The sequence below is a fragment of the Macaca fascicularis genome, chromosome X, assembly GCF_037993035.2.
Source record: "Macaca fascicularis isolate 582-1 chromosome X, T2T-MFA8v1.1".
In the NCBI taxonomy this organism is placed as follows: domain Eukaryota; kingdom Metazoa; phylum Chordata; class Mammalia; order Primates; family Cercopithecidae; genus Macaca; species Macaca fascicularis.
This window is the reverse complement of record NC_088395.1, coordinates 15,278,652-15,303,666: the sequence shown is the minus strand read 5'-3', so window position 1 is coordinate 15,303,666 and position 25,015 is coordinate 15,278,652. Positions and strand designations below refer to the sequence as shown.

Sequence of the window (25,015 nt, the reverse complement as noted above, 5' to 3'; positions counted from 1 at the left end):
GATCCCCTCACTGGCTTGTGCCAGCTCCTCATTCTTCTGGGAAAACTCTCCAACGCCGGCCCACTGTTTTCCAACAACATACAAACTCTTAACCCATTATCTCCCCATTAGAGTGTGCCTTCTCTTCAGGCAGGAATAAAGACGTATAGCTGCCCGTCCCCACCCCCGCATTCCCTTTCCCGCAATTCTAACTGACAAACAGCAGGCAACTTATCTATGGAACAAACGATTCTGTAGTGCTTAGAATGTGACAGGCTCGTTTAATTCTCATTGCAGCCCTATGAGGCTGGCACTATTATCATCACCATCCTCATTTTATAGAGTAGGAACCAGAGGCACAGACAGGCTGAGCCACCTGTCCCAGGTCCTGCCAAGTGGTGCCTCCCAGCGGTGGAGGCAGCACTGGAATCCGTGCCGCCAAGCTCCTCGGGTTGGGTGACATGGAGATTCCCGTTAAAAACAGATTTCCCACAAGACCGATTGGAGCACCGATCGGAGCACCTGTCCGGGCCACACATTTCCTCCTGGAACACAGCAAGTGTCCCCTAAATTACCCGATTGAGCATCTGTTCCTGGCACGAGAGGCAGGGAGGCCAAAGGGCCGCCAAGCTGGCCTGGGAGAGGCGTAGGGCGGAGCGAGAGTGGAGTGACATTCCCTAGGGCGGAGCCCCAGGGCCCTAGAGACCAAGAGACTCCCGCCTCCCTCCTCCCGCCTCCTCTAGGCCGCCGGCCGCCAAGTGCTGAGTCACGGTGAGGCGACTGGACCCGCACTCTCTTAACCTGCCCTGCCTGCACTCGCTCGCGGCGGCTCTTCGCGTCCCCCGCCGCCGCTAAGGCTCTAGGTGCCGCTACCGCTGCGTGAGTACCTGGGGCCCCTGCAGGGGCCCACTAGGTGAGGGAATGCTGGCGATCAGTTTGCAAAAGCCTGCCTTCCCCAACCCGCTTTGGACTCCTGAGGGAGATAACAAGAGATACTTAAATTGTACTACGGAATTTGGTGAAAATGGTAGACGGCTTTTCTTTCTGCAAAGCACTGAGATCTAAGTACTTCATCAGTTGTTCACATGCATACAATTTAATTGTAGGAGTCTGGAAGGACCCAGACATAATCTAGATGGGGATAAAGATACTTTCTTGTTGCTTTGGTGTAGGTGATGACCGGCCTGTACTGCTTTGAGTATTAAGCTCATTTCTGCGCCCTACATTCCATCACCCAATAAATATTTATTGATTACTATTCAGGGAGGATACATTTTAGGGTAGGCCTTGACTAAGTGGAGAGTATTGTGGAGTAGAGCCCTTCTGAATAACAGCAGCTAACATTCTCATAGCACTAACTGCACCCCTTTGGGGAAGGCAGTCTTATCATTCCATTTTACAGATAAAACTGAGCCACAGAGAACCTCAGGTCACACAGCTGGTATGTGGTGAAGCTGAGATGCAAACCTAGGCTGTCTGGTTCCAGAGTCTGCTTTTTGCCAAAACACCTCTCTTCCTTTCAGTAGGAATCCTTGAAGGAATTGGGTACATTTCACTTGAAAAAAAGATTTAAGGGATTGGGGGTACTGTCTGCAAACACTTGAAGTGGAAAAGGGATTGATTATATTCCTTCTGGGATAGTCCATTAGAACCTACACCTCACAAGAGGAAAAGACTTTTGAATAACAAACACTCGCTATAGGTAAGTTCGGAAATATGAGATACATTGCCAAGAGCAGCTGGTCCATGACTTGCCTATGCTCTAGAAGACTTCATAAGTAAGTTGAAAGATTTCTTGCCCAAAATGTTGGCCCTGAACTTCAGGAATAGATGGGTCTTTGAATTCAATGACCCCCGAAGATCCCTTTTAATGCCAAGATCTTCAGCATGTTCTGGTAAGAGTTAGGGACCTCTTTGTTTTTCTGCGTGTTCCCTAAGGTGCCACACAAACCTCCCATCTGTCAGCCTCATTGGTAGCAACTACCTCATGGGTGCTAGCAGTGAGGCTGACAGATGAGTGGCACTGGGGAAGGGATGGGACATCGAGAGAATTCAGTGAAGTAAGAAAGATAAAAGTGTTCATTGGAGGTTTTTAGTAAGTGGCCAACAGAGCTGCTAAAGTCATGCTTCACTTAATGATGGGGATAGGTTCTGAGAAATGCATTGTTAGGTGATTTTGTCATTGTGCACACATCTTAGAGTGCACTTAGACAAACTTAGATGGTATAACCTAGGTGTGTAGTAGGATATGTGGTATAGCCTGTTATTCCTAGGCTGCAAATCCATACAGCATGTTCCTGTACTGAATACTGAGGCAACTGCAACACCATGGTGAGCATTTGTGTATCTAAACATACCTAAACATAGAAAAGATACAGTAAAAATACGCCATTATAGTCTTATGGGACTACTGTCATACATACAGTCCATTTATTGTTGACTGTGTAATGTTGACCTAAATATCATTATACGGTAGGCACATGACTGTATTGCTAACCTTTGCACAGGATGACTGTAGGATTACATGAGATAATTGCAAATAATTGGTGGGGTACGGGGCACCTAGTAGGTATGCATACATCTTCACCATCATTATGGTTGTTTTAAATCACCTAACCCAGGCCCTGCACATAGTAAGACATCAACAAATTGTAGCTGCTACTATTTTGTGCATCTAATTTAATATCATTTATTTTGTAGTCCTTGGATGTTCCCTCCTTTATGACTTCTTTTTTTGTTGTCCTTCCTTTAGCCCTCCATCCTCTACAGCTCAACATCAGAACACTCTCCTTTTAGACTCCGATATGGGGTCCTCCAAGAAAGTTACTCTCTCAGTGCTCAGCCGGGAGCAGTCGGAAGGGGTTGGAGCGAGGGTCCGGAGAAGCATTGGCCGACCTGAGGTATGCTAGTTGGGTGGCCGCTCCTTGTTTTCTTTTCAGAAGGGACTGGTGGGATGTTGATGGTGATTTGGGAAGAGGAGACCAAGATAGTCATGAGCTGGCCTGTGGGGTGCATAAGTGCAAACTTTAAAGTTTGCAGTCGGGGGGCCTATGCAAACCAGCCCCAGCCCAAAGGGGGTTTCTGTAATGTGAATACAGAGATACAGAGGTCTTGGGCAGAAGGTGCAGCTGAGCTTCAGAAAGTGTCTCTGCTTTTCTCTGCACACGGGCGTGCCACCCTGGGCTGACGTGCTATCTGCCTCAGCATGCGTATCGCCAAACATGCCCACCACACAGCCCCTAAATTTATTTGCCCACACTTCAAAGCACCAGGGAGTAACTCTGATTCTCAATTCCAAATTCCCAGTAGAGGGAATCTGATTGGTTCAGCATAGGTCAGGTCTCCACTCCTGGCCAATCTGCTGTTGCCAAGGATTTAGATTCATTGAGAGACTGCTGGGACCCAACTTGTAGACCTCTGGTGAGGGACACGTGTAGATGGGTGTAGCTCTCAGAGAAGGTGATTATAGATTAGGTAGATGTCTTTCAACTTTAGAGAATGTTTTCATTTGAATATGAGAAATTTGGGATTTGTAGGGGAAATAAGTCTTATATACACAGAAAGGTATCAGATGGTGGTCATAGCCCAGGGAATATAGCCCCTAGTACCATATCCGATCCTCAAAACATTTTCTAATAGAAGAAATACGTTACAGAGATGGATTCCATTTTGAAAAGTGAGACTGGTTTGTCCCTCTTCTTAAATTCTACTCTGATAATTTTAATGCTACTTTGTTGCTCAACCTAAGCTTTAAAAGGGTTACTTTCTCAACTTTTCGATCTCTGAAATGTTATTTATAGGGTTTTAAAAAACTCCTGGCCTTCCTCAATGAGTGCTGACCTACATTTTTGATGGGTTCAATATTTTTTAGTTATGTTTTAAACTGACAAATAAAAATTGTATATATTTATGATATACAAAATGATGTTTTGATAGGTGTCTATATTGTGGGATGGCTAAATCAAGCTAATTAACATATTCATTACCTCACATACTTTTTTTTTGTGATGACAGCATTTAAAGTCTCTCTTAGCCAATTTCAAGTATACATTGTTATTAACTATAGTCACCATTTTGTGCAATGAATCTCTTGAACTCATTCCTCCTGACTGAAATTTTGCATCCTTTGACCAACATCTCTCCTTCCATATCCTCCCATCCCCTAGCCGGGGTAACCACCATTCTACTCTCTGCTTCTATGAGTTTGATTTTTTTAGATTTTGCATATGAGTGAGAACATGCAGTAATTGTCTTTCTGTGCCTGGCTTATTTCACCTAGCGTAATGTTGATTGGCCACTGAGGCAGAGGAAAAACTGTCAACACAACTCTCCAACAGCCCCATCAGGCCATTTCTCTTTCCAATTAGCTTCCCATTTACACCTGAATGTCTTTTGAGGTCCATCAAACAGAGTTTTCTGAAAACAAGATTATTCTAATTACCTGCAAACAAGATTATTCTAATGGCTAAATGCACAGGGAGTGTTGGGGAGATGCAGATGGAGGTGGTATCATATTCTACTAGGCTACATCACCAGCAGAACAATTGGAAAGAATTTTGGGGCCCCAAACACACCTGTTAGTTAGCCATTATTATATATTGAGGGTAGCTAACACTTTAATTAGTCCATCTGTCAGGAACACATCTCCTGAGAATTTTATTGTTTTTGTCCTGTGAATCCCTTTGGCAGTTTGATGAAACCTTTGGCAGTTTGATGAAACCTATTAATTTCTTCTGAAAGCAATGTTTTAAAATACATAAAATACATAGAATTACTAAAAGAAAATACATATGATTACCAAGGAAAACTTTTATACTGAAACATGGTTAGGAACAATTTAAAAAACATTTGGTGGCAGTTCTAGTAACTCCTGAATTTCAAAGCTGTGAAGAACATGAACAATATTTTGATATATCTACGAACAACTGTAATGTGATATGAAAATAACTTTGATTTCAATTGGTGACAAAGTCACAGGTACTGGTAATTTACTGTGGTGCATTGACTACATTCATAATTGAAGTTAAATTTCAGTCTGGAGATGACAGTGATGGTTGCACAATGTAAATATATTTAATGCCACAAAACTGTACTCTTGAAATGGTTAAAATGCTAAATTTTATGTTATGTATATTTTACCACAATAAAAAAAAAACAGAAAAAAAATTAGTAGAGGTTAGTGACAATAAAGGTGTAATTTTTTAGCAGTCCAAGTTTACAGCCCTTCTGAGTTCTATCATTGGTGCCAGGTAAGAGTCCATGGCTGATAACTTATGCTTTAAATATCCCCATATTTTACTGATTCAGGTCTCCTGTACCCCAGGAATGACTCTACCTTAAGGAAAAATACATGGATAGGAATCATTCCTAATCCCATCAGCCTGGTTTAATTACTATTGAGACAAAGGGTCTTTTTGTTTGTTTCCATATAATTGTATATTTTACATCATGGGATTATATAGAATAAACAATTTTGTGTTCCAATGTTTTTTTATTTAACAATGGTAGTGTAAGGACTTCCTATGTTATTATAAATTCCTCATAAACATCATTTTAATAGTTATGCCTTTTCCTGTGTATAAGCATAGCATTATTCTCTTACTCGTGAATCTATTTTTGACCATTTAGATTGCTGCCATATTATTTTTGCACTCTACATACTACCAACTTGCCAGAAAGGTAGACTCGCTAACCCTCCCATCAGCAGAGAATGAAAGCATCTGTGTAACATCAAGAGGTTACTTTTCTTTCTTTCGGTTTTTTTTTCTTTTCTTTTCTTTTCTTTTCTTTTCTTTTTTTTTTTTTTTTTGAGACGGAGTTTCACTCTTGTTGCCCAGGCTGGAATGCAATGGCGTGATCTCAGCTCACCGCAGCCTCCGCCTCCCTGGTTCAAGCCATTCTCCTGCCTCAGCCTCCCGAGTCGCTGGGATTACAGGCATGCGCCACCACGCCCGGCTAATTTTGTATTGTTAGTAGAGACGGGGTTTCTCCATGTTGGTCAGGCTGGTCTCAAACGCCCAACTTCAGGTGATCCACCCACTTCGGCCTCCCAAAATGCTGGGATTACAGGCATGAGCCACAGCGCCCGACCAACAGGTTATTTTTCAAACTCTGCACCAAAGCTTCTGTCTCTAAAGAAATATGTCATAAACTTTGGACCCAGAGCTATTTTAGCTTAGTATCTACAACAGTGCTCAATATTCACAGCCGCAAGTGTTTTGACTCCTTTGACTGCAAATGTGGAGACAGAAGAGGAATTTACAGTGCTCTCACTGAGCCTTTCTGTGATTTAACAACAAGGAAGAGATGGAGTTGTGCTGGCCCACACCCTTCATCACAGTTATACATGGGCCTGGCTAGCCAGATTGGAATTTGAATGGCTGAGTAGCATAGGTGCTAGGGAGTGGTTCCTCTGTGCTCCCAGCAGGAGGGAAATCCACTACTCATCTGCACTTGCCTCTATGCCCACTCCTGCTACCAGACACTCCTCGGTGGAATGTGATTCTCCGTGGGTCACTCTTATTTTTATTTTGTTAATGAAGAATTTCAATCATCATAGAAAAGTGGAGAAATAGTATGATGAATCTCCATGTTCCTTGCATCCACAATGATCAACTCATGGCAATCTTATTTCATCTATATTATCATCCCTTTCTCCCCTCAAAGTATTTTGAAAAGAACTCCAGCCATTATTTTATTTCATTTATAAATATTTCAATTTGTATCTCTAAAAGATAACTTGAAAAAAAAACACTACAATCTCATTATCACACTTTACAAAAATTTTAAAAATCCCTTAATATCATCAAATAGCCTTTACGAATCTTGGTCTTCACTGATTTAGCCTCTGTAGAAGGTGCTTTTCATTATCAAGGTCTCTAGATACTGAGTCAAGGAAGTGGGCCATAGCGTCACAGCTCAAGTCCATTCGAGGCTATATCTAGATCTCAGTCTAGGATATGTGCTGCGGTTTCCTTCTGCCTTCTCATTGTTATCCCCAGGTTCCAGTCTGGAGGCCAAGTACCCAGAAGGTAGCCGGAGGTGTTGGAGTCTATCTTGAGGAGCCTGTTACTTCAGCTGCTGCCATATTGTCTTGACGCAGGCCGACCTAGAATCTCCTGATTCTTGGCTACTACCACAGGCATTATTGCCCTTATATCAGTTAGGATTAGGTTCAACTGTGTGTAACAGAAAGCATCCTCCAAAAACAATGATGTACATAAGTAAATTTGTTTGTTTCTCTTTTGTAAAGTGCCAAAATAGGCACTCCAGGGTGGTCTTCCACTCTTATCAGGGATCTGTGTTCATTCTATCTTAGGTCATAATTCTTAGTACATTCTTAGTGCATCATCTTATAGTCCAAGACAGCTGTTAGGGAAATGGCAACCATTTACCCTCTGTTACAGAAGGAGGAAGAGGGGAAGGGCAAAATGATACTCATCTGCTGTCCATCCTCCTCTTATAAGGAATTTTCCTAAAAGTTCCACCCTGCAACTTCTACATTGTAGCTAGATTCAATCATATGGACACAACTAGCTACAAGAGAGGCCATGGACCTAACACAAGTACCACTCAGTATATTGTAGCATACCTTTTATGTACACAGAATTATTGTAAGTTCAGTGGAGCATCGTAAAAAAGCATAGCATCGTCCCCATCCTCAAGGAACTATTATTCTTGGTAGTTACTTCCAGTGCTTCCTGATGTAAATAAAATGCCAGGCTTTATTATGGGAGTACCACATACCTGAGGGTGGTGGCCGCAAGTTTTGATTGACCTTCTCTCTTTTTTTTTGAGACAGAGTCTTACTGTGTCTCCCTTGGCTCACTGTAACCTCTGCCTCCTGGGTTCAAGCGATTCTAGTGCCTTAGCCACCACGCCTGGCTAATTTTTGTATTTTTAGTAGAGACAGGGCTTCACTATGTTGGCCAGGCTGGTCTCAAACTCACAGTCTCAAGCGATCCATCTGCCTCGGCCTCCCAAAGTGCTGGGATTATAGGCATGAGCCACCGCGCCCGGCCTGATTGGCCTTACGAGACTAAAAGAGGTAGATTGGAAGCTGCCACTTGAATTCAGCAGCTAAAGGACTTAGAACTATTTGAATGAAAAGAAATTCTCATGTGATTCAAAAACATTAAAAGATTGTCAATTTGATATGTAGAGAGAGAAAGATGTGAATGAATTGGGGACTTAGTGAAAACATTTTAGAAAATCGGAGTTTTATAAATTAGGTCTTGTCTACAGATAACACGTTTATTTTACATGCTATTGAATCCGTGCTAAATGTTTAGAGAATGTGAGGAAGTTTGACGAGGACTAATACCCAGTACTGCAAATAACACTTTAGTACGACAGTCTAATGCAAGATATTCTTACTTTTTTGAGGGAAAGTGTGTCTTACACATATCTCCAATTTTCTGGCAAGATAATCAATTCATCCCTCTGACTCTTACCTCAATCAGCCCCCTAACTTCTTCAGTCTCTTTCTTGTGCTGGCTTTCTTCCTATGTGTGTTCATATTTCATCGATTGGTGACCAGAAGGATCAAATGGGCAATAAATATGACAAATAGTACTGATTCGGTCTGAATCTATGTGTCTTCCCCACTCCAAACCTAACACCCAATATGACGGTATTAGGAGGGGAGGCCTCTGGGAGGTGTTAGGTCATGAGGGCAGAACCCTCAGGAATGGGATTAATGCCCTTATAAATGAGACCCCAGAGAGCGAGCTGGCTCCTTCCGCCATGTGGGGACACAGCTAGAAGGCATTCTGTCTGAACCAGAAAGTTGGCCCCTCACCAGACACCAAATTTGTTGGTGCTTTTATCTTGGACTTCTTAGCCTCCAGAACTGTGGGAAATAAATTTCAGTTGTTTATAATCCAACCAGTTTATAGTATTATGTTATAGCAACTCAAACAGACTAAGACAGAAAATTGGCACTGAAATTGTCCATTGTCTTGAACAATAGGTCCTGGTTTCTGTTTTGATGTCTGACAAAGCTCCTTATTAAATGGTGAAATGGTCATTTGGCCACACCCTTGGTATTTTCTCCTGAACATGTTTCTCATTCTTTATAATATGGGTAGGCTGAAAATTTTTCCAAATCTTTAAGTTCTGCTTCTCTTTTGATTAACAGTTCTGCCTTTAAATTATTTCTCTCTTCTTGCATTTTTCTATATGCCATCAAGAGTAACCCGGTCCCTCAACGCTTTGTGCACAAACAGCATCAGCTAAACATCCAATTTCATTGCTTACAGGTTCTACCTTCCACAAAACACTAGGATATGAACACAGATCAGTCAAGTCATTTTGCCACTTTATAACAAGGGTAATCTTCCCTTCAGTTTTCAATAACATATTTCTGTCTAAGATCTCATCAGAATGGCCTTTACTGTCCATATTTCTACCAACAATCTATTCAGGATTACTTAGATATTCTTTAAGAAGATTGAGGCTGGGCACAGTGGCTCATGCCTGTAATCCTACCACTTTGGGAGGCCGAGGTGGGTGGATCACTTGAGCTCAGGAGTTTGAGACTAGCCTGGGCAACATGGTGAAACCTCGTCTCTACAAAAAATACAAAAATTAGCTGGGCATGTTGGCTGGCACCTGTAGTCCCAGCTACTTGGGGCGCTGAGGTGGGCGCATTGCTTGAGCCCAGGAAACGGAGGTTGCAGTGAGTCGAGATCATGCCACCACACTCCAACACGGGCAACACAATGAGACCCTGTCTCAAAAAAAAAAAAAAAAAAAAAAAAAAAAAAAAAAAAAAAAAAGAAAAAGAAAAGAAAAAGAAAAAAAGAAAAGAAAATTGAGACTCTTTCTAGAGCCCTCTTCTTTTCTTTCTGGGCCCTCACCAGAATTGCTTTTAATGGTTCATTCACAGCAATGTAGGCTTTTGCTAGCATGACTTCAAGACTTCTAGCCACTATAAAGTTTAAGCAGTTCCAAGGCTACTTCCAGTTTTAGATATTCATTACAGCAGTGCTCCAAGTTCTTGATAACAATGAATAACTACTGTTCTGTGGGTGGTGGATGGTGATAAGGGTAGGACTAAAAAGAGAGAACCTCTTGTTCTTCACAGTTTATTTGACAGCAGGGCATATTTACTCATTTAAACTTTTTGATACAAAGAAGCAATAAGTATTTCTTTATCTCGTCTTTACTCATATTTTAATAGAACCACAACAACATAGAATTTAAAAGTTATCTTAGAGCTCCAAACACTTTGTTTGTACCTGGGGAAGTGATGGCTGTGATATTTATAGGACTGGTGCAGTATAACAGATTCTACCCATCTATGTAGAACCTACAGTGCTTTGGGCACAGACCAGGTGTGCTACATTCATTGTTTTCAATCCTTATAATCTTCCAAGGTATATATTATCATGTGAGGAGAAAGCAATGTATAATAAGGTATGAGAATTCTCAACCTCTCCTCCTACCAATCCCGTTTCTGTTCCTGGACTTTTAATAAGCCGATGTGGAATAATGAATGACAAGACTGAAAGGAAACAAATTTGCTTGGTTGATTTTCACTGGAAAGGGCAGAGACTTACTAGTGGAAGAGAAAAGAGTAAATACAGAAGGTGAGAGAAGGAGAAAAGGAAAGAGGTGTCCGCAGATGGTTTGAAGTGATTTGAAGAGTTAGAGTGACAAAAAATGGAATCATGGGAGACAGATGTATACATGGAGAGGGGTAAGAGGGAATTTAAACATATATTTAAATTGAAGCCTCTTTTGGTGTTTTTGAGAGGATTCAATAAACAATTTGAATTTATTTTCAATTACTTTAAAATATTGGACTGGATGAAACACCAGGTTGAGACAGGCTACAAAGTGCCCCAGCTTTATATGGGTTGCAGTCCACATTTTCAAATGAAGAAATTGAGAATTGGTTAGGTTAAAAAACTTGCAGTAGCTTGTTGAATTTATATATTATATATAATATAAATATATTTTATATTATTTTAAAAATATTATATTATTTAAAAATAATATATTATTATATATAATTTTATATATTATTATATATAATTATATATAATGTATGATATATATGATATATAATTTATATATAATATATAATATATGTTATGTATATGAGTGTGCATGTTTTTTCATAGAAAGTTAAAATAAGAAAGATAAAACCAGAGACAGTTTCATACTTTCATTTCTAGTAGTATGACAGAGTAGACATCCTGAAATAAATAACTTAAAAATTAATTAGCTGAGCTGCCAAGAGGTTGGTGAAACTCAGAGTATAAAAACAATAAGAAAGAAAGAAAAAATGGAAAATCTGAAGTTTCATAGCCATAATGGTAATCGAATGAATATTTTAAAAGTTTATAACAAAGACAACAGGACCAGAAGATTTTACAGACAAATTTTACAAAATATTTAAGGTGTAAGTAATTCTAATAATGCACAAACTCTCCAGGGGATGAAATCTAAGGAAGTGCTCCTCAAATCACTTCATGAAGCTGATATTGCCTTGCTATTGGGACCAGACAAGGACAGCTAATGAAAGAATAACTACATCATATTTATGAAAATGTTTGCAAGAATCATAGAAAATTAACCAACCAAATACAACAATGTATTAAAAGACAATAAATCATGATCAAGTTTGGATTATCTGAAGAGAGCAAATTTGGTTTAATGTTAGAAAGTCTATTTTTATATTTTATTAAAATTAAGAGGTTAAAGGAGAAAAAAATCATATAAGTGTCTCAATAGTGTGGAAAAGGCATTCAACAGAATTCAACATCCATTCATGTTTAAAAAAAAAACAACTTGGTAAACTGGAAGTACAAGGGAAACTCTTTAACCTTATGAAGGGAATTTATAAAACACCTGCATTAAACAACCAGATTACCAATAAAAGTTTATAAAGCAATCTATGTAAAATCAGGGAGAAGACAAGGATGTCTACCACCACCATTTCTACTCAAGACTGTTATAGAGATGCTCACTTGTAAAAATGCAAGGAAAAGAAATAGAAAATATAAGGATTGAAAATGAAAAAAAAATCCCTTCTTATTTGCTAATGAGCGTTGGTTGAAATATTACTACCAAATATTCACTCCTTCTCTATAATAGGATTTTACACCCACATCCATTTTTAGGTACATTATCCATGAGACACATAGGGAGGGATTAAGTGCCCTTCTCCCTGACTTTGGGCTTGGCCATGTCACATGCTTTGACCAATGGAATGTATTAATGTGATTGTGAATGGTTGACCTGACTTGCTTTTTACTCCTGCCCTTGGCTGTGAGAACATAATGCCCTTCATAGGGGCCACTGTTTCAGCCTGAGTCCCAGAGTGAGAAGACATGTCAAGACCAGCCAGGCCCATAGAAGCCCAGAGAAATTGCAGTCTGCCACGGCTTTAATCCAATGCAAGACAAAAATTTTTTTGTGAACTATTAAGCAAAAGTTTATTGATAAATACACTGGTGATATGAACATCAAAAAAGAAAACCCAAAAGAAACTACAGATGAATCATTAAAATTAATAAGAGGCAGGGTTCAAAAATCGCCTAGCACGTTTCTAATTTCCAGCAGCAAACTGTTCAAAATAAAATGTGCAAATGATGCTTGCAGTAGAATTCCATTAAAAATACAAGTTAGCTAGAAAAATAATTTTTAAATATATGTAAGACCTTTATGGAGAAAATTGCAAATCCTTATTGAAATATGTTTAAAGACCTAAATAAATGGGGATAACCATGGTTCTATTGAGGAAACATTGAGGAAAACTCAATATTATATAAATGTCAGTTCTTCACAAATTGATCGATAGATTAAAACCAATTCCAATCAAATGTTCAAAATTTTTCTTCATAGAATTTGATAAATTTTCTAAAATTTATGCAAAATAACGTGGTCAAGAATAAGCAAGACAATAACAAACATATGGATGACAGCCAGATATGTTTCTACCTCTCATTTGAGCTTGAGATTGATATTTAGTTGCCTGCTAGCCTTTGCATAATATAATGTGCACTCAATATTAATAGTTCTATTTATACAGATAACATTTATATGGATATATCAAATTCAGTGTGACTTAAAATGAAGTCACCATAGCTATTTCAAGGTAGCTTCTTCCATTATGTTCTTTAAGTGCTGAATGGCCCTACCATCTTCCCAGACACCATAGTTAAAAATTTGGGAGTCAGTTAATGCTCTTCCTTTTTGTCTCATAAATATCTACCCAGTCACTCAACCACTCTCCATCACTACTGCCATTGCCTTAGTTCTGGCCTTTGCCTTTGCTCAGACTATTTGAGATAAACTTCTAGATATTCTTTGTTTCCTGTCTTCCTTTACCAAGCCATCTTCCATAGAGTGATCCTTCTAAATCTGATCATATCAAACTCTGATGAAAACTCCCATCACCTTCAGGATAAAATCCAAACTCCTTTAGGATTTCTCCTCCATCATCTGCCCATGTATCTCATAATTCCATATGCATCTTTTGCCCCAACAGATTAGTTTCCCTTAGCTCTTTAACCATGCCAAGCTGATTTTCTGCTTTTCTACCTGGAATATCTTTCCTTCTCCTTTTCTCCCATCTACTTGATTAACTCAACCATGTACTTCAAGACAGAGATTAAGTGTCATATTCCTGAGTTTTCTGACCTTCTCTGATCCCATCCCACTGTCATATTTGTAAAATTGTCTTCCTCCAAAGCATTTATTATCTTGTTGCAATAATTGATTTTCTAGTCTGTTCCCCTGTAAGATTATGAATCTGTTTAGGATACAGAATACATCTTGTTTATACTTGACTATTTATATCTTAGATGATTATGAAATGTTTGTCCCTTTTTGCGCTTCTCATGAAATGTCAACTCTCTAACACAATCTGTGAATCCTTGTGTGTATGTGTGTGTATTAGTCCGTTTTCATGCTGCTGATAAAGACATACCTGAAACTGGGCAATTTACAAAAGAAAGAGGTTTAACTGGACTCAAACAGCTCCACGTGGCTGGGGAGGCCTCACATTCATGGTGGAAGGCAAGGAGGAGCAAGTCACATCTTACACGGATGGCAGCAGGCAAAAAAAGAGAGCTTGTGCCGAGAAACTCCCATTTTTAAAACCATCAGATCCTGTGAGACCCATTCACTATCACAAGAACAGAACAGGAAAGACCCATCCCCATGTTTCAGTCATCTCCCACTGAGTTGCTCCCACAACACATGGGAATCATGGGAGCTACAAGACGAGATTTGGGTGGGGACACGAAACCAAACCATATCAGTGTGTATAAGAAGTTCTTCCTGGTCGGGTGCGGTGGCTCAAGCCTGTAATCCCAGCACTTTGGGAGGCTGGGACGGGCAGATCACGAGGTCAGGAGATTGAGACCATCCTGGCTAACACAGTGAAACCCCGTCTCTACTAAAAAATACAAAAAACTAGCTAGGCGAGGTGGCGGGCGCCTGTAGTCCCAGCTACTTGCGAGGCTAAGGCAGGAGAATGGTGTAAACCCTGGAGGCGGAGCTTGCAGTGAGCTGAGATCCGGCCACTGCACTCCAGCCTGGGCGACAGAGCGAGACTCCGTCTCAAAAAAAAAAAGTTCTTCCTGAAAGCAATTTTCATTGTAAAAAGTTGCTCATTGGCTATGTAGTTTTCAGTGAGGCTTGCTAGATCTGTTCATAAATGTAGCTCTTGGTAGTATGGCTTAAAAGATATACCTAATCTGCAAATTTTGCTTTTATTTCAGTTAAAAAATCTGGATCCATTTTTACTGTTTGATGAATTTAAAGGAGGTAGACCGGGAGGATTTCCTGATCATCCACATCGAGGTTTTGAAACAGTAAGTACAATAATTTGATTGCAGAAGTGTGTATTTTGAAACATGCCTCTTTCTTCTAATAGAAAATTCAATTTTAAAAGCAATAAATAATAGGCTAAAAATTCATTTATAAGTTGCAGGCTCTTTTACATAAGATATACTCAAATTTAAATATTTACTGTTTTTAGAATTCTTTGAATTTATGCCACCAAAAACATTCCTATTTGAGCAGTTAATAAATTGGCTTATTAAAATATTTTTATAATTAAAATAATGTATTGGGGATAGAATAAACTATTTGTGATTAAAATACTTTTTTTTTTTTTTTTTTTTTTTTTGAGACGGAGTCTCGCTCTGTCGCCCAGGCTGGAGTGCAGTGGCGCGATCTCGGCTCACTGCAAGCTCTACCTCCCGGGTTCACGCCATTCTCCCGCCTCAGCCTCCGAGTAGCTGGGACTACTGGCGCCCGCCACCACGCCCGGCTAGTTTTTTTTTTGTATTTTTAGTAGAGACGGGGTTTCACCATGTTAGCCAGGATGGTCTCGATCTCCTGACCTCGTGATCCACCCGCCTCGGCCTCCCAAAGTGCTGGGATTACAGGCTTGAGCCACCGCGCCCGGCCTAAAATACTTTTATATAGAAAACCTGTTTCTAATCATGCCACTGCCCAGCAGTCTGGGCAACAGAGTGAGGCCTTGTCTTACAAAAAAAAAAAAGAAAGAAAAAGAAAAAACCTGTTTCTATCTTGTTTCTACACAAGAATGTTCAGATGTGTGTAACCTCCTGTAATATTATACACTCCAAAAGACAATCCAAGAAGTATATGAGTATTTATACTAACTTCTAAGGAATTATAGAATCAAGGGGCCTGAATATAACATAGCCTAAAAATTAGGATTTTAAGGACATACATATACATTTACTAGTTTAATTGCAAAATTTAGAGATTCTGCTGAACACTTAATGTTCAGTTTTAGTTACAGAAATAAAAATGTGTAACATAAAATTGTGGCACTTTCAAAGATTCTCATTGTCCACACACATATATTCTGTGGAAGCTCAGGGATAGTTACTTCCTAGTTACAGTGTTTAGCCATCTACTCACGAGAACAACCTGTATTCCTAGGGAAGAGACCAGGGCTTGTTAAAGGCTCAGTGTGTTTGTAAAGCCAATTAGTGAATGAGTAAATATTTATTGAAGGCTAGTGATATGCAGGCGTTGGTGTAGGGTGATCTTTTGTATGTTAGGGTGTGTTGAGTGTTGGGAAAGTGTGGGCAGAAGGCAGATGGAGGGAGGCTAAAGAAGGGTGAGGCATGATCCCTGCTTGCCTCCTATGCAGTCTAGTTAAGGAGGTTAAAGATGTTTGGGAAAGAGGGCACCACCACAGTGTAAAAGGATAATGAAGCAAGAAGTTTCTGGAAGTAGGATCAGGGTAGTTGAACTCTTTTCCCTTCCTCATTTAGCCATTCGCCTTCCAGTTCCCTTCTCTGCTAACATGTTGAAGGCGCTGTGGCTTGCTTTGCAGCAGTAATGGAAGCCATTCCTTTCACCTACCCTACACTCATGCTGGATTCTGACTCTGTTCCTGGAAAATGTCTCCACTCTGTGCTCCTGCTCGAGCTGCTTCTTGTTCACTCCATCCCATAGCTCCACTTACCACCTTACTAATCCTTCAAGGTCTTTTCGGATATCACCATCTCCATCAAGTTTTGCAGACAATCCCAAGAGGATGCACTTTCTCCTTCATTTGGTCCTCATCGCATTATATTTTTACCAGTCTCATGCACATTATGCCTTTTTGATGACCTTGATTGTATACTCTCTGTCTTGCATTAGAATTAGGGATTGCCTCAACCTCCCCTCACATACCCAAGAGGACCATGAAATCATTCTCTGTGTTCTCTATGTGGAGATACTCAGTAACTACCAGCTGAATTTAAGTGAATAATAAAAAGTTGAAGACAATGAATATATATTTGAGATGGAGTCTCGCTCCATTGCCCAGGTTGGAGCGCAGTGGCGCGATCTCAGCTCACTGCAAGCTCTGCCTCCTGGGTTCAGGCCATTCTCCTGCCTCAGCCTCCCGAGTAGCTGGGACTACAGGCACCCACCACCACACCTGGCTAATTTTTTTTGTATTTTTAGTAGAGACGAGGTCTCACCGTGTTAGGTAGGATGGTCTCAATCTCCTGACCTCGTGATCCGCCCACCTCGGCCTCCCAAAGTGCTGGGATTAAGGTGTGAGCCACTGCGCCCGGCCGACAATGAATATATTAAATAAAATGAATGATTAAATAGATTACTTTCATTTCCATTATGCAAAATGCTTTCTGGGGGGGAATGCTTTATAAATTATAAGGTACTCAGCTTTAAGCAACTCCCTGAAGGAGTGTAGCTGTAGAATATTGGTGTTTGGCTCTTTTGATTAAGAATTTTCCTTAAAACTGTAACTGTAATTATTTGTCAGTTCATTTACTTGCTAAAATGTATTGGTAACCCCCAAATCAGTACTTGTGGTGCTTTTGTGGTAATTCGTGGACATGTGAAAGTGGCAAAAATTTGAGCTGCCCGCTGCACACGTTCCCAGCTGAGGCTGAATGAAGCAATGCTCTTTTTTTCTTGTTTTACAAGAAAGTGTCCTTTCACAGTATGCTTAGTGCCACTTTTTCCACACTTTTGTGCTTTGTGTGGGTAATTTCACTGTTTAAAATGGCTCCCACACACAATGCACTAATGCTGTCTAGTGTTCCTAAATGTAAGGAGACTGAGATATGCCTTACGGAGAAAATATGTGTATTAGATAAACTTTATTCAGGTATGAGTTGTAACACTGTTGGCCTAGAGTTCAGTGTTAATTAATCAACAATATCTGTTAAATAAGGTGGCTTTAAAGAGAAAGACACATAAAACAAAGTCATGTATTGATCAACTGAGCAAAATATTGTGACCAGAGGCTTGAAGGAACACAATCCTGTATTTATCCTAGGAGCAATGGTCTAGTGTTCTCTAATTCAGTGATCATGGCAACTATGTAGAACATTTTTCTGTAAAAAATGATGAGAATCAACTGTATCAGTTTTCCCCAGGAGTGTAGGTAAGCCAGAGACTCAAGTGGTAAGCCATTATCTCTTAATGTGAGCTTTAAAAGTCTGAAATTTAAAGCCAGGCCCACTTGTAGTCTCTCATCACCTCCCTGGAGCATTTTCTAAATTATGCAGGCTTGTAAATTTTGAAAATGCTGACTAGGATAAAGAACAAATTTAGGATCACCTGTGATGTTAGCGCACCATCCAGAAATAGCTATTGTTTTTATTTTGATATATTTTCGTTCAGTACTTTTTTTCTGGTACCACGCTATTTATGTTTTGCATCTTTTTGTTAGCTTAGTATTATACCATAAGCATTTACAAATATTATTTAAAAAACAATTTTAATGGCCTCATTAAGCATCTGCCATGATGGTTGTACCAACTGATATTACCACAGTGCTGTGTTCTGAAGGTTCCTGTTTTCCCTCAACATCACCAACATAAATGTATTTATTTGACTTTTCTTACCTTTGCCATTTTTACAAGTGAAAAATCATGCTTTATGATAGTTTTAATTTATAGAATAGTATTTTCCACATTTCTTCGATCTCTTATTTGAGCGAGGTTGATTTTCTTTTCATTGTAAAACATTCATTCACCATATATATTTAATATTCTTGGCTTTTTTTTTTTCCTGCCGGGTTGCTGGTATTCTTTTCATTATTTTATAGAAGCTCTTCACATATTAAGGAAGTCAGATCATTTTCAGTGACAGGAATTGCAATAGTGTTTGAGGGATTGGGCTTGTTTTGTATGCCTCCAAAGGTAAACTTTTGAATACAAAGCATAGATACAAAATAGAAGGAAGAACTTTGTAACAATTAGTTATGCAAAGATAGAGTAACTAATATAAGCATGCACTGCAGCAACATAAGCGTGTACTGAATGGTCACATACTTGATGTGTTGTCAGGATCAAGGTCCTCAAAATAGTGATGTGCTGGAGCTCACATTTATTTATTTTTTAATAAAAAAGAAATTTTACTAACACATGAGTATAAAATGTAACTAATATACATATTTTGAGCGCACACTCACATTTATTTTAACTGATTGAAGAAATGTGGAAAATATTATTCTATAAAATTCTCATTATCTCAGGTGTGACCCGTGAACCAGCAGTGTTATCATTTGTAGCCTCAGTCTCCACTTCAGAGCTCTGAGTCAGAATCTACATTCCTACATCATCAAATGATTGATATACACATTACAATTTGAGAAATGCTGGCCTAGATCTTCCAAGTCAGAAATACGATTCTATAAGTAAGAGAGAGACCCCAATTTTACTGAGTTAATGGCTAATCCATTTTTAAACTTAACTTTTAGGTTTGAATAGCTATATATTTTTTATTAAAAATTTGCCTGAAAATTGAGAAGGCATACTGTAGGGAAGAAGCACAGCTGGTGGTCACAAGACAAAAGGAGAAATGCATTCAGTTTTTCCTACCAGGAGTTTGTTTTCTGGGGAGGATTGTTTTTCAAAAGGCCTGAGTGGTAAAGGGTGAAATAGTTTTGCATTTACCCTGTTTCTGGTCAGGCCTGATATTGTGATTTGTTTAGGGCAACTTTAGTTATCAGAAACAAAGAACAATCAGAGACATGGGAAAGTCCTGCTAAAGTTTAGCTCGAAAAAGGAGGTACTTACAGATCAGACTCCGTTGATGAACCTCTCACCTACACTAGGAAGAAACATGTCTTGTGCCTTTTAAAATCATCCTTAAATGATAGCCTCTGGAGTTTTCAGGTTTTAGCACTGAAAGGCTCCTGTCCCCAGGAACCTCTCATTCCTTAGCAAACTGAGATGATTGGTCACTCCTGTTTAATTAAGCTTAAGAACGATCAGGAGAAAACCATCCTGCCTGCTTTTCAGGGATATTTTAGGATGACCTTGTCTACTGGGTTCTCAATTAGGCTGAGAAGTGTTTTTAAAGTGTTTTCACTACAAGCCTCAGCAAGTTCTTTGATTTTGTTCACGAGAACAAAACCACCTTGTTTCCAAGGGTGTGCCCATCAGAAAAGCCACGCTCATATTTACTGGTTGGTAGCCGACAGTGTTTGCATGCAATGCCTGAACAATACCCAGGAGAGGAAGGGAAAGGTCCTGATGATTCACACCGAAAACTTATGACCGGATTCAAACCTCCCCCCTCCCACATAGCCTGTTTTTTTTCTAGCTTGCTGTGCACCACTTTCAAAAGCAAACTCTACCATCAAGGCTGAAAAAAAAGACTTGATTAAATTCAACATCCATTTTGGAAAACTGGGGAAGGATACTTTTTCAATATCATAAAGACTATTGTTCAGGGAGCATCTTTTGTTATATTTAACACTGAGATATTAATTATATTCCTATTAATATGAAAAAGAAGACAAGACTGTCTACCAGTACCATCACAGTTTAATATTGTTCTGGAAACTCTGAAGCTGTTAATAAGTAAGAGTTACAGTGTTGGAAAGGAGGAGAAAAATTATTTGTAGGTAATAAAATAATAATAAAACTCACAGTGGCTTACTGTGGTTTTGGTTGGTGATATGGTTGGAGGAGGAAGGCAGGCTCAGGATTTGCCCTGAAGTTGTGATTACAGCGAAGCACACAAATCTTAGCATATATATTCATTTGGCATGATTTGACAGTGAAGGTAACAGATATAAGAAGGAAGCTGGCTGGGCACGGTGGCTCACGCCTGTAATCCCAACACTTTGGGAGACCGAGGCGGGCGGATCACGAGGTCAGGAGATCGAGACCATCCTACCTAACACGGTGAGATCCCCCCCCCCCCCCACTAAATATACAAAAAATTAGCTGGGCGAGGTGGCGGGCGCCTGTAGTCCCAGCTACTTGGGAGGCTGAGGCAGGAGAATGGCAGGAACCCGGGAGGCGGAGCTTGCAGTGAGCTGAGATCCGGCCACTGCACTCCAGCCTGGGCGGCAGAGCGAGACTCCGTCTCAAAAAAAAAAAGAAGGAAGCTACTCTCAAGACACCCCTTGGCACCACTGTACTAAGAATGTCAACCAAAACCTATTAGTAAATGGCTGGATATAAAATAAGTATGTAAAAATCAATAATTCTCCTGCTTAAAAGCAATAATCAGATGTAATGGGGGGGGGGGGGGGTGTTAAAACGAACTAAATATGACCTGAGAAGGACTCTGTATTTCTATATTTGAGTCCTTGTGGAGGCACCGTAACCTAAGTTAATAGGTAGACAAGATTGAAAACCTAACTTAAGAGTATGTGCCTGTAACAATAGCTGGGTCTTGGCTGATCCCAGCAGCCATACTTCAACCACTCATATACTGCTGAGTGTTCAAACAAGGCAAACGCTTGTTTAAACCAATCCAGCTGTTTCTGTACCTCACTTCCGATTTCTGTACGTCACTTTCCTTTTGTTGTCTATACATTTGTTCTGACCACGTGGTATCCCTGGAGTCTCTCTGAATCTGCTGTGATTCTGGGGGCTGCCAGATCTGCTAATCATTTATTTTTCTTGGTCCATTAAACTCTGTTAAATTGAATTTGTCCAAAGTTTTCTTTTAACAGGGGAAAGCATCGTACTCATAATGGCCGTAAGAACCCAATATAATTCCCTAGAAAAAAGTTATTCTCCTTTAACCCAGTAATCCTACTTCTATTAATCTATTTCTGGGAAAAATCCAAAGTAAGAAGAAAGGCTTATTAACAAATGTTTATTCTAGTACAATTTTTAAAATATAAAAAAGAGAGGCTGGGCACGGTGGCTCACGCCTGTAATCCCAGCACTTTGGGAGGCCGAGGTGGGCGGATCATGAGGTCAGGAGTTTGAGACCAGCCTGGCCAACATAGTGAAACCCCGTCTCTACTAAAAATACAAAAATTAGCTGGGCGTGGTGGCAGGCGCCTGTAATCCCAGTTACTTGGGAGGCTGAGGCAGGAGAATCGTTTGAACCCAGGAGGTGGAGGTTGCAGTGAGCTGAGATTGCGCCATTGCACTCCACCCTGGGCAACAAGCAAGACTCTGTCTCAAAAATAAATAAATAAAAAATAAAAAATGAATTATTCAAAATAGTAGAGGAATAATTACATATCTAGAAATTATCTACAAGAAAATTATTATATATTTGAAAGATGGAATGTTATGCAGCATTATCTATAAAGACAAATATTGTAGCCAATTTAAATATTCATCAATCATAAACTGTTTAGATTGTTTTTTCTTAACCAGCACAACTAGTGACTTTTTGGGTGCATAATTCTTTGCTATGGGGGGCTGTTCCATGCATTGCAGGATGTTTAGCAGCGTCCTTGGCCTCTACCCACTCGGTGCCAATTACATCTGCCTACACCCAGTTGTGACAATAAAAAAAAGTCTCCAGACATTGTCAACTGTCCTCTGGGGGTGTGAGAGAGGGCAAAATCACCTCTGGCTGAGAACCAGTAGTTTAAATACATGTGTCCAATAGCATGGCTTACAGTCATTAAGGAGAATGACATGGCTTGATAGTCCTAATATAGAGCAATCTTGATGATATTTGGAAAGTGACAGAGGCAAGGTGCAGAATTCTTGTGGCATAGTGTAGCATTTATATAAAAAGCAAAAACTATGCCTTTTTTCTTTTTTAAATGACTTATTACCAAGTTTATTGTGGGGAAGATGGATTATTATAATAAATGATTATTTCTACAGACTACCCTGATGCAAATCAAATAAAATTGCAAAATACATGTTATAGTACCCAAAGAAGATGGTGTTTAGAGAGAAAATGAACACATCATAACAGGTACAAATATGTATTTACAAAGCTTTTTAAAAAGTAGTGGTTTATATTATATTTATAGGATTGTACAACCATCACTGCTGATTCCAGAACACTTTCATCTGCCCAGAAAGTAAACCTGAACTCATTATCAGTCTTTTCTCATTCTTCCTTCCTCCAGCTCCTAGGAACCACACTTTCTGTCTCTATTTATTTGTCTATTCTATTTCATATAAAAGGAATCGTATGGTATGTGGCCTTTTGTGTTTGGTCTCTTTCACTTAGCATAATGTTTTCAAGGTTCATTCACTTTGTAGCATATATATATTTTTATATGCCTGACTAATATTCTGTTGTATTGTATAGATATTCTATTGTATGGATAGACCACATTTTGTTATCCAATCATCCACCGGTGGACACTTGAGTTGTTTCCATTTACACCTTTATTCATGGACTTGCCTGGATTATCTCTGAAAGGACCCTCAAGAAACTCATATTGTGACCTCTAGGGAAGGTTAGTGGGTGACAAGGGAAAATTGTGGACAACATTATTGGTTTTCACTGCACCCTTTTTTTCTCTTTGTACCTTTAGAATGTTTAGTTGTATTTGTTATTTAAGACATTCATGTTTTCAAGATTCCTTCTTCACACACCAGCCATTCAGATATTTAAAGATAAACTGTGCCCTCATGGTTAGTGAAGGTCCTGATGATCACTTGTTCTCCAGGAACTCTTGCTGAGGCCTCCCTCTCCAGATAAAGTGAACCTTACTTGTGTTCTATTCCTGTCAACCAGATAAGCTAATAATATACGCCAATGTGTAGTGGGGATGAGGACTTTCTCTGGAAAACATTTGTGCACCATTAGAGGGGCCCATGAGATTTAAGAGTGCCTTAAATCAAAAACATAACTTTCTCCTCCACAACACGTTCCCTAGCTGAAAGGAAATTAAAATAGTGAGTGCACTCATGAGTTTAGAAGTGGAGGCAGAGGACTTTCAATTTGCATGAAAGTTAGAAAATAATTAAGGAGGAACAAGATGGGTATAGTTGAAGAAGCTTCATGTTTTGAGGCAGAAGCTATCCCTTCTAACAGAAGGATCTGGGAGGGCTTCAGGGAAAATTTGGCCATTTAGTAAGGCCCTAACCAATAACCAATAAGTAAGATTTGACTCTCTGGATAGTGGAGGTAGAGTGAAAGGTGCAGTATGGGATATAGTAGAAACAGTGAGTCGTCTAATTGGGCTTACAAATGGGATGTGGAAGGATGGGAGGTGGAGGAGTATCATAGGGTCTAAAATTTTAGGTTGGGCCATTATTGGAGAAGGACTTCAAAGCCCAAGCTTGATCTATAGCTATGGGTGAATGAACAGTATTTCACATCCTGAAACTGTCAACACAATTATGTTAAAATAAAACCATCTTTAGCCTAAAAGTTCTGCTTTTTGTGGAGTGCTGTCTATGTCAGTGGTTCTCAACTGGAGGTGATTTGTCCATCTGGGTCATATGGCAATTTCTACACTTGATCTTAGCCAAAAGCCTGAGAAGCGACTCATTTGTTAATTTCTGCAGTCTTTGCTGAGTGTTACAACTGGGGAGTGCTACTGCCATCTAGTGGGCAGAGGCCAGGGATGCTGCCAAACCTCCTGCAGTGCACAGGACAGTTCCCACAGCAAAGAACTAAAGCTTGGTCTGTGTTAACAACGTAGGTCACATGAGGGAGAGTAGAAATTGAACTGAAATATTCTTTGAAAGTAGTCGAAATAAATTCCCAACAAATTTCCCTATACACCCCACCCACACCACATTGCAATTACAAACAAAAACCATTCATGTCTTAAAGGCTACATTCCAAGAGTTTTTAAGTAGAAAAATTGAGTGTTGTGGGGGTGGGGGGCTGGGGGTACCGGGCACGGTGGCTCACGCCTGTAATCCCAGCACTTTTGGGGGCTGAGGCGGGTGGCTCACCTGAGGTCAGGAGTTCAAACCAGCCTGGCCAACATGGTGAAACCCCGTCTCTACTAAAAAATACAAGAAGTTAGCTGGGCGTGGTGGTGAGCGCCTGTAATCCCAGGAGACTCGCTCAAACCCAGGAGGTGTAGGTTGCAGTGAGCTGAGATCACGCCTTTGCACTCCAACCTGGGCAACAAGAGTTAAACTCTGTCTCAAAAAAAAAAAAAAAAAAAAAGAAAAAGAAAGAAAAAAGAAAAATTTAGTGGGGGGAAATGTAATAAAGACTATAAGCCAATCATTAAAACATTATTTTATGTCATCAAAAATAAAGCTTTTCAAGTGAAACGAGAAATAAGTCCAAAATAAATTTACATAGATCATTATATGATAAAAAGCTTCATGCAAATCGTCCACATCATTAACAAAGCTACTTCAGAGTCATCCAATCA

At 39.7% G+C, this 25,015-nt stretch overlaps 1 protein-coding gene across 4 annotated transcripts in view; it reads left to right on the top strand.

The window, feature by feature from the left end:
• The first annotated feature begins 713 nt into the window (after positions 1-713).
• The window catches only part of PIR (pirin), a 110,737-nt gene continuing 86,435 nt past the window's right edge, over positions 714-25,015 (top strand). For 2 of the 4 annotated variants that reach the window (XM_005593029.4, XM_005593028.4), the window contains exons 1-3: positions 714-858; positions 2,732-2,879; positions 14,718-14,810. In XM_005593029.4, coding sequence (XP_005593086.1) covers positions 2,784-2,879; positions 14,718-14,810 — 189 coding nt within the window. In that variant the 5' untranslated portion in view covers positions 714-858; positions 2,732-2,783. Of the gene's footprint in view, positions 893-2,731; positions 2,880-14,717; positions 14,811-25,015 lie in introns of all 4 variants that reach the window. The other 2 variants (XM_074029061.1, XM_015443508.3) reach the window with 1 other exon arrangement.